Genomic DNA, 10,014 nt, shown 5'->3' with positions numbered 1-10,014 from the left:
ACCACACATCACCATTTAATGAAAGTTTGCAATAGGTGAGGTAAACAGAAAAACTAGCCCAGAGGAAACTGTGGTAATTCAGGATCTAGAGATTTAATTTGCGGATGGGGAAAGGGAAAAAAAAAATACACAGTCATGCAACCAAAGACATGTAGTTGGAAGAAGTTACTGAATCTGCACTGCCAAGTGAATCTGGTTCAGGATGATCAGTTTTCTCATAGTCATCTTACAAGTATTACTACACATGCCATCCATATGTCCCTGCGGAAATTACACCTTTATAGGACATGGCATAAGGAAAAAGAATATGCTTTCATATCAGATATAAACCCATTTCACTTACTACCTGTGTGCTCCTAAGAAAAATATTTAACTTCTGAGCCTGTTTCATCCAGTGTAACCTGGACAATAGTGCCTTATAGAGTTACTGTAAGAATCTAATGAGTCATTCTTTTCTGATGTGATAATACATTCCCCAGCACTCAGGGATTTCTAAGTGCCATTCTTTTTTTTTTAATCTCTTTTTAATGTTTATTTATTTCTGAGAGACAGAAAGGCAGAGCACGTGTGGGGGAGGGGCAGAGAGCAAGGGAGACACAGAATCCAAAGTAGGTTCCAGGGTCCAAGCTGTCAGCACAGAGCCCTATGCGGGGCTCCAAATCATGAACCATGAGATCATGACCTGAGCCAAAGTCAGACACTTAACCAACTGAGCCACCCGGGCGCCCCACTCAGTAACTGCCATTCTTATTGCCCATGATGTAGCAGAAAAAACTGACAGTGTGTTACTATAATTTTTTTAAAAAATGGATTGGTAGTTGCCAGAAGTGGGGGTGGATAGTGGGAGAAATAGGTAAGCTGGGTTTTATTTAGTTTAACTAAATTTAATTTAAAAAAACAGAAGTCACAATGCAACCTGCTTTAAGGTTAACCATTTAATGTATTAACATTTTCACTTATAAACATACAATTTGCATATACAGGGAAAATAGGTTCTGTGGACACAAGAGATTATGAGAGGGAAGCAATCAGAAAACAGATCAATTCTAGGGGGGGGGAGAAATGGAACTGCATTCCATGCCTGTGTCTACATAAACCTGGGAAGGAGAAAGAAAAATGAAACAGGATCATAACTGATGTAGAAAATAAACTTAGGCCATTCGTCTCAACCATGGTTGAGACCAGTGTCTTGGGTCCAGGTCTGGCCTGTTTCAGGATGATCATCTGAAACACAGCCACTGGTCTTTCTTTTCTCCTTACTATCTAAGACTCTGAAGTTCACTCCAGTAACCAAAAAACAATCAGCTTGGCATGTGTGCAATGTCAGTGGGCAACTTCTTCCACACATGAAAGTGAGAAAAGCTTACTCACACCTGAACAAGTTCCTTCCACCTCATCTAACTTTTTTTGATTTAGGATTACCTAAATTGAGGCAATCACAAAGCTGGCATCTACAGAAACTGGACCAAGGAAATGAAGTATCTCAGCCCATCTTTATACCTACTATGCATTTCCTAACAGCATCAAGTCACTGGCAACACTGAATTTCCAGGTTCAACTGTGGCTGCCCAATGGGGCTGGCCAACAGAGTGCACACACATGTGCCCAAGCTTCAGTTTACACCTGCCCCTTCCGTCAGAGGGGGGACTCTGCTTCCCAGGCATTTCAGCAACATAACTCAGTACCCTGTGGTTCCAGGAACTCCAAGTTCAAAATCAATACCCCAATAGCACATTAAAAACTGTTTAATATTTTATTAGTAAAGCATACAGCTCTTAATAATGACTATCATCTAAACAAAGCCATTCTTACTACAAAGGATGTAAAATCATAAGAGCAACATTTTTAATCATCAAAACCAACCTTGTCACAAATCACAGTTGGCAATTTTCCACTGTCTCAAATATCCAAAGGGGTGACAGTCAAGTGCACCTCCTTTCAACTAGAAACAGACTCTACAGTGTAAGTTCAGCAGAACTGCCCAGGAAAACAGACCTGACATCAAGGTCGTTTGGCAGATGGCTTCATATGGACATCTATTTAAGTCTGCTCAGAGATGGAGTCAGTTGACCTATGAAACAAGTTATGTATGTAACTGGCCACAGAAAATAAAAACAGAGTTTGTGCTACTAGGGAGTGTATTTTGGAGTGCCAGCATAGGGACTGTCACTGTGCTAAACTGCCTTGGTGGAAGTACATTTTTTAAAGCTTGCGGGACAGAAGACTGGACTAATTTTGGGCTTTACAAATTCATATAAAGAAATAACAGAAGTGTAGGATTATGGGTTTTCCAGAGCTTCACACATAGCTGGGGCTCAAAATTACATGGTTTAAGCTTCTGTGTCAGGAATAAAAACAAAGCCCAGGTCCTGGTCAAGCTGAGTAATACCTTGACAGAAGGTTATTCATGTTCTTAGGCAATCATTTCCCATCTGTAACCCGAGTCTCCCCAACAGCCATGGTCCCAAGAGCCCCCACTATCCATCACCAGGGCTCCATGAACCCCAGTGCTTGGGGGACAATCACAGTGCCCCAGTCCTGCACAAAGCAGGACACCTGCTCTTCAGAAGGACAGAAGAGAGGAAAAGAGCACCCTCTGCACAGTGTGATCCCCAGAGGCCTGACACAGTCACACTGTAAGTATGGCTCTCATTCCATTTCCTCACCACTCTTAATACCACTTTCTCAACAAGTAGCAAAATAAGCTATAAGTAGGCTGATGTGGCAATAAAAATATCCAAAGCAGACACTAAAAACATAGGGTCTTCTCTGAATAAAGCACATCTACCTCCACATACTTCAAACTGTTTTGGCTTCTTCAAGTTTTAAAGGATAAAACTTTGAGGCTCAAGCCAATTCCTAATATGGGATATTTTCCAAGGATCATACCAAAAGAACAAAGAATAAAATGAAGAAGCATCATTTTAAGAGGAAGTGGGGAGGAAGGTGGGGAGGGAGGGAGGAGGGCGGGGAGGGGAGCTGACCCTACCCCATCATCCTGAGCAGTCAGCCTTGCTGGCCCCAGAGGTCCTGGGGATACCACCCCACTGCCTCAGGGAAGTTCCTGGTTGCTTACCAGTCCACAACTCCTGAAGTTACATGCAGCCAGCTCTGATCCAAGGCTTCAAAGTTCAATGTTACACAGAAAGAAGATGCAGTTCTCCTTGCCACATTGCTCACTCATACATCACCATATATAAACAGAACACTAAATTATCCCTTAAGCACTATACCTAACTCTGAAAAGAAAATGCCATTCTAAATAGGTATGTCCAAAATAAGGTATTCCAAGAGTTCTAGAATGAAACTCCTGGAATGAGCCAGTGCCCCAGAGATTCCATGTTTTAGCTAAACACAAATCAGAAGCCTTCTCTACAGTACGTGTATGGATTAGTTAGAACTATGATGTCATCACTTTCAAAAGAACAATTAAACTATTATTAAAAACATTTATCACCAACAGAAATGCCCTGCAAATTATATTATTGCACACAGGGTATCAGAAGCTATGCACATCCAGATCTGAAGGACTCTAGAAGACCCAGAACAGAGACCCTAAGGCCATGCCAGTGGCTGCTCCGGCCAGCATGCCCAGTGCCAGATCACTGTCGCTGTCTCGATACCGCTCCCGAATGATGATCTGGTTGGCAGGCTGTTGTCCATAAAGTCCTAAAAAAGAAGTGAAAAAGCAGATGCTGTGAGGAGCAGTTTGTGAAGTCCAACATTCCCTCATAAAGACAGTGTGCCCTGAAGTGGCAAAGGTCACATCTCCCTGCATGTGCATCCCTCCCCTACAGTGCTATCTTCCTCTCAACAGGTGTGTGGAGTCGCTGAGTGGGTGCTCCCCGGCTCTCCCCCAGAACAGGCCACGGTGACTGTCTCTAAGACTGCAGTAAGAGGAAACCAAGGTGCTCAACTTTCCAAGGTCCAAACCCCCAAACGCTGCAAATAGCAGGGTCCTAGTGCAGCTGTAAGCTCCAGTCCCCAATGTCCACTTCTCCCCCAAACACTGCAAACAGCAGGATCCTACTGCAGCTGTAAGCTCCTATCTCCAGTGTCCACTTCTGCCCTCCCCCAAACGCTGCAAACAGCAGGATCCTAACGCAGCTGTAAGCTCTGGTCTCCAATGTCCACTTCTGCCCTCCCCCAAACGCTGCAAACAGCCAGGGTCCTAGTGCAGCTGTAAGCTCCAATCCCCAATGACCACTTCTGCCCTCCCCAAATGCTACAAATATCAGGGTCCTAGTGCAGCTGTAAGCTCCAGTCCCCAATGTCCACTTCTGCCCTCCCCCAAACACTGCAAACAGCAGGATCCTAATGCAGCTGTAAGCTCCAGTCTCCAATGTCCACTTCTCCCCTCCAGTCACACTTATTAGGATGACAGGTAGATACAGGAGAGCATGGGAGATACACAGAGCCTGCATTGTGAGAGGCAAGAATCTCCACCTAAAGCTGAAAATGAAAAATCCATTTAAAAGCTAATTAGCTTCTTGATATTCATGTAAACCATTTTTAAATTAGACCTTAAATCTGCTAATAAAACTTGCTCATTTTTTTTTCAACGTTTTTTATTTATTTTTGGGACAGAGAGAGACAGAGCATGAACGGGGGAGGGGCAGAGAGAGAGGGAGACACAGAATCGGAAACAGGCTCCAGGCTCCGAGCCATCAGCCCAGAGCCTGACGAAAACTTGCTCATTTTTAATCATAGGTCTTTATGGGGGAAAATACTTACGTTAAGGGGAAAACTTCTAAAAGCAAACTTTAAACAACTTTAATATTTAATTTGCATGACTAAAGTTTACAACTGGAAATGTACTATTTGTTCTGTTCTATACTTCACAGCTATACTATCTAACAGCTAATTAGCTTTAAAATTACTCAAATATAAATAATGTTAACTTCCCTCCCTGACCTGCTGTTCCCTTAACAGTTCAACCCTAAGGGAGCAAGAAACTAATACAACAGTAATGTGTATATGTAGATGAAAACCAACAGCAAAATAAAGGCTAACATTTAGAAGTCCTTAGTACTCTAAGCAATTACAGTACTACAAGCATTTACATGTACAGACTCACTTAATACTAACAACCCTATGAGTTGAGTTTATTATTATACCCATTTTACAGATGGGCAAAAGTGAGGCACACAGGGGTTAATGGCAATAAGGGCATGCAAACCTAGGCACTCAGGCTACAACTACAAGTGTGCACTCATAAACCACTAATACCTCAAATATGATGGAGGAGAAGAGAAGAGAAAAGAAAAAACACCAAAGCTGCACGGTAGAATGACACCACTATAAACAAAGGGCTGATCAAGTACAGGTAACAGCACTGGAAGCAAACAATGTTTTATGCAATGTTTACCTTTCAAAATTGGTGAGCTAGTAGTATTTACTTTCACTGCCTTGAAATTTAAAAGTTTTCAATTAGGCAAATGGAACTATGAAATGTAGGATAGTAGGAACTTGCAAGCTGACTTAATTAGAAGATCCCTTGGACAATCTAAATCTACATTCCCTCAGTAGATCACATCAAGGGCCTCCTGCACTACATGACCAGGAGAGACCTCTCCTGCAGCTCCTGCTTGCCTCTGCTCCTACCAGGAAGAGAAATCCTTACCCAAGTCAGCTGAGGACATTTCTAAGTTGTACATACTGTAGTTACCTAACTTAACTAAGCTTTACATAAATGGTCAAAATGTGAATGGGAAATAGGCAGCTATTGCTTCTAGGATAACTAAGTTCGATACTTCAGGGTGGACTGAATAAAGGCAGGTAACTCACAAATTACTATCAGAGCAAGGAAATGAGTAAACTAAAAAACTAAAAAAAGAATTTTAAAACCTAGACTTGTTTGTACTTACCAAGGGAAACCGCGATGCGGTGATATGTCATGAGCACAGTGTTTACAAGACAAGAAAACTCCAACCAAAGGAGCCAATGCAAAGCAAAATCCTAGAGCCCATGTCAAAAGACAGCCCATGAGCACAGTGTTTACAAGACAAGATAACTCCAACCAAAGGAGCCAATGCAAAGCAAAATCCTAGAGCCCATGTCAAAAGATAGCTGAACACTGTCCACTAACATAGGCAAATTAAAACAGAACACTCATAGTGTGTACACAGCACCCTTTGTACTTTTTTAATTGGCTGACTGACCACTGGCTCCAATCATATTAAATAGAAGGCCTTGGGGCACCTGGGTGGCTCAGTCAGTTAAGCGTCTGACTTCAGCTCATGTCATGATCTCACAGTTCGCGGGTTCGAGCCCCGCGTCCGGCTCTGTGCCAACAGCTCAGAACCTGTAGCCTGCTTCGGATTCTGTGTCTCCCTCTCTCCCTGCCCCTCCCCTGCTTGTGCTCTGTCTCTCTTTCTCTCTCAAAAATAAACATTAAAAAAAAAAAATTTTTTTTTTTAAAAAAGAGAGAAGGCCTTTACCCTGCTATATGCATGACTATGGTGTCTAAAGACCACATAATGTCATGAAGCTGGCCAAGCACTGGGGTATCCAGAAAGGGACTGAGAAGCTCCAATCTGGTCATCAGGACAAGGCTACTGGGGGATGACCACAAACTCAACTCACCCTCTCCACAGCAAGTATGCCTGCTAGATGGGTCACAACAATAATGCTGAATGCGCACCTACTTCTTGACTCTGCCCTCTGCAGCAAGTAAATTGAGGGTGCTCATGAGAGGGCTATCTCTTTTTCTATGAAGAAAGGCAAGAGCAAGTAAAGAATCCAATTTACAGAAATTCCCTTTACTAGCACTTCTGCAAAACATCTGATCTTCTATACAGTAAGAAACAGCTGAGATTACCCCAGTCAGAGGTCTGGGGGCTGAGTAAGAAAGAAGTTCGCTCTCATGGCATGGTAGGCTAGGGCTTAAAACCCACCAACTGCAAGACAAACAGGCAAAGAGATCAAGTTTGTAAACAATTATACCATGTTTATCTCTGCCAGTCAGCAGAAAAATGTAAACTAAAGCAACCTAAGGATCCACTTTAGACCCAAGGAGGGTATCAAAACTTTTAGAGCTAATAACAATAAGCAGTCTTTCAGGACAGCTGAGAAACCAGTGCTTCAGGAACTTCCTAGAAGTGGTAGAAACTGGCAAATTTTACCAACACTGAAGAATATCTTCATTTTTGCCAATGTGATCAGCAGAAACGGTATCTCATTTCAATTTGCATTTCTTTATTAGTGAAGTTGAATTTTTTGTTATTAGTCATTTGCCTTTCTTCTCATGTAAATGGTCTCTGGCCTCAGTTGGACCAGTCTTAAATTATTCCCTTTTCAAACTCAGTCCATCATTGATTCCTCCCCACCAGGCTACATCTCCAATTCTATCATTGAAGTAGTAGAAAAAAATAAAAGTTCCTTTAAAGAAAAAAAAAAAAGAAAGAAGAAAAAAAACCATAATGCTAAGTGAAATAAACCAATTACAAAAATACACATACTATAGGATTCCACTTATATGAAATGTCTAAAGTATCCAAATTCACAGAAAAATAAAGTATAATAGTGGTTATCAGGGGCTGGGAGGAAGGAAAAGGGAAGTTGTTGTTTAACGAGTACAGTTTCAATATGGGAAGATGAAACTGATGCACAACAATGTGAATGTACTGTACACTACTGAACTGTACAATTAAATGTACACTACTGAACTGTACAATTAAAATGGTTTTTAAAAAAGTAAATTTTATGGTACTTGTTTTTTTTTTACCATAATTAAAAATAATAACAATAGATTTTCTTCAAAAAAAGAAAGAAAGAAACTGGCAAACTGTTCTGAGAATCAACTGGGTAAATGGTATCAAGATTTGGGCGCCTGGGTGGCTCAGTCGGTTAAGCGTCTGACTTCAGCTCAGGTCATGATCTCGCAGTTCGTGAGTTCGAGCCCCGCGTCGAGCTCTGTGCTGACAGCTCAGAGCCTGGAGACTGCTTCAGATTCTGTGTCTCCCTCTCTCTGCCCTTCCCCTGCTCATGCTCTGTCTCTCTCTGTGTCTCAAAAATGAATAAACATTTAAAAAAAATTAAATAAATGGTATTAAGATTTACTGTAATACTGTCAGATGAAAGGATACAGTGTGGATTTCCCTCAAAACAATCCAGAGATGACAGGAGATGGAGGTGAAACAAAATTAGGCATGATATGCTAGCTGAAGGTGGTAATGGACAAATGACAGTTCATCACACTATTGTCCATACTTCTGCATGTTTGAGAAGCTTTCTAAATTTCAATGGTATCAAAAGAAAAATAAATGTCTATGCCCTTTAACACATTAACTTAATACACAGAAATGAAAAATGTATTCTAAGATTTAACAGGAATGAAAAAGAAAATCATTAGACATGTTCAAAGCAACATTTATGACTGCAAACAGGAAAAAGTAAACAGTTAATACTAGAAGATCACCCAATATAATATGCAGTCATTAAAAATACTTATGGAAATTATGTAGCACTCAGAATACACAGAATTTTAAAATGAGAAAAGAAATGCAAAAGGTGATATAAGATTTCAATGACAAAAATTTATTTTGTATGGGGAAAGTAATTCAAACAAAAATAGTTGTGCTAAGATCACAGGGCCAACAAATACTTCATTTTTTAGCATCATCATTTTATTAGTTTTCAATTTAACATGAAAAAAAGTCAAAAAGTCACAGTCCATGCTAGTTGAGTGAACTACATCAGACTGCAGAAACAGATAAGCAGAGAACCTCTCATACTGGATGCTCACCTATGAGACACCAAAGTAACCACCACTAATTAGCAGGATACTTTGAGTCAGGGGGCGGCAGCCCTGGGCCTCTCTGGGAGATTAGCATCAGTGACCACTTACCTCTCTGGCAACAGATTCTTCTTCCACTGCCGTGGTAAGACACTGCACTAGGTTTGTTCACAGCGCCCTCAGATTCAGATTCCCAACCGCTCTATGGGCTCAGGACTCTTGTAAGCTATTTGCCAGCTTCATTCACTTATACATTGATCCGATATGCCATGCCCACTGCAACCGCCTCTGCCTGACTTCCCTTCTCTGGGCTTCTGGGTGTGGCCTTGTTCTTCAGTCCATCAACCACATGATGGGGGCTCTTGGGCCCCCTCATCCTGACTGTAGGCTCTGGCCTCACAGCCAGCACTCTCCTGCACCTCCACCTTAGACCTCCCACTGCCCAAACTGCACCCAGGACTTGATGCTACCTACACAGGCCAGTTACTCACAACTACAATTTTCCTCAGGTAAGGTGAAAAATGGAAGTGCATCAAAAGCCTGGAATAAATGTAAGAACCTTCCAGGCCTTTATTTCACTTGCAAAATGGAGTATCGCCTCAGTAGTGATAATATTTGAAGGATGTTACCAGAAGAGAAAAAACAGGAGAAAGTTATCGTTTAAAATGGGATATAAGTGAATACCAGTAGGTACAAATTCTCTCCTTGGGAATAAATCTGGATACAACAGTGAAGTTTTAACAAGCCTACTCTGGGGCACCTGGGTGGCTCAGTCGGTTAACCGTCCGACTTCGGCTCAGGTCATGATCTTGTGGTTTGTGAGTTCGAGCCCTGCGTCAGGCTCTGTGCTGACAGCTTGGAGCCTGGAGCCTGCTTCAGATTCTGTGTCTCCTTCTCTCTTTGCCCCTCCCCCAAAAATAAATAAATGTAAAAATTTTTTTTAAATAAAAAAAAAAAAAAACACAAGCCTACTCCAACTTTATAAGACAACGTAAAAATACATAACTTTTTTTTTTTTTTAAAGCATAGTAGAATCATTTGTGGTCTATAACCAGAAGCACTGCTCACTTATCCTTAAACTAAGAAATACAATTCCTTCAGGCCTCACAGATCCACCCAGTAAATGAAGAGAAATAAGGAATGGAAGGTGGGCGTGGGGTACCTGCATACGGGTACTGGTAGGGTACAGCATAAGCCTGTCCACTTGCAGCATAGACAACTTGAGTTCCTGGAGGGTACGCACCACTGTATGGACCATAGCCATATGCCTGCTGAAA

At 41.6% G+C, this 10,014-nt stretch overlaps 1 protein-coding gene across 4 annotated transcripts in view; it reads right to left on the bottom strand.

Moving 5' to 3' along the window:
* Nucleotides 1-920: 920 nt before the first annotated feature.
* PLEKHB2 (pleckstrin homology domain containing B2) overlaps nucleotides 921-10,014 on the bottom strand; it is a 49,070-nt gene continuing 39,976 nt past the window's right edge. For 3 of the 4 annotated variants that reach the window (XM_019469498.2, XM_053910256.1, XM_019469500.2), the window contains 2 exons: nucleotides 9,900-10,008; nucleotides 921-3,669 (listed from right to left, as the gene is read on the bottom strand). In XM_019469498.2, coding sequence (XP_019325043.1) covers nucleotides 3,533-3,669; nucleotides 9,900-10,008 — 246 coding nt within the window. In that variant the 3' untranslated portion in view covers nucleotides 921-3,532. The remainder of the gene's footprint in view (nucleotides 3,670-9,899; nucleotides 10,009-10,014) is intronic. The other variant, XM_019469499.2, reaches the window with a different exon arrangement.

The sequence above is a fragment of the Panthera pardus genome, unplaced genomic scaffold, assembly GCF_024362965.1.
Source record: "Panthera pardus isolate Hobbes unplaced genomic scaffold, ASM2436296v1 HiC_scaffold_10, whole genome shotgun sequence".
Lineage (NCBI taxonomy): Eukaryota > Metazoa > Chordata > Mammalia > Carnivora > Felidae > Panthera > Panthera pardus.
The sequence above is the reverse complement of the archived record's forward strand: the minus strand, read 5'-3'. Positions and strand labels throughout refer to the sequence as shown.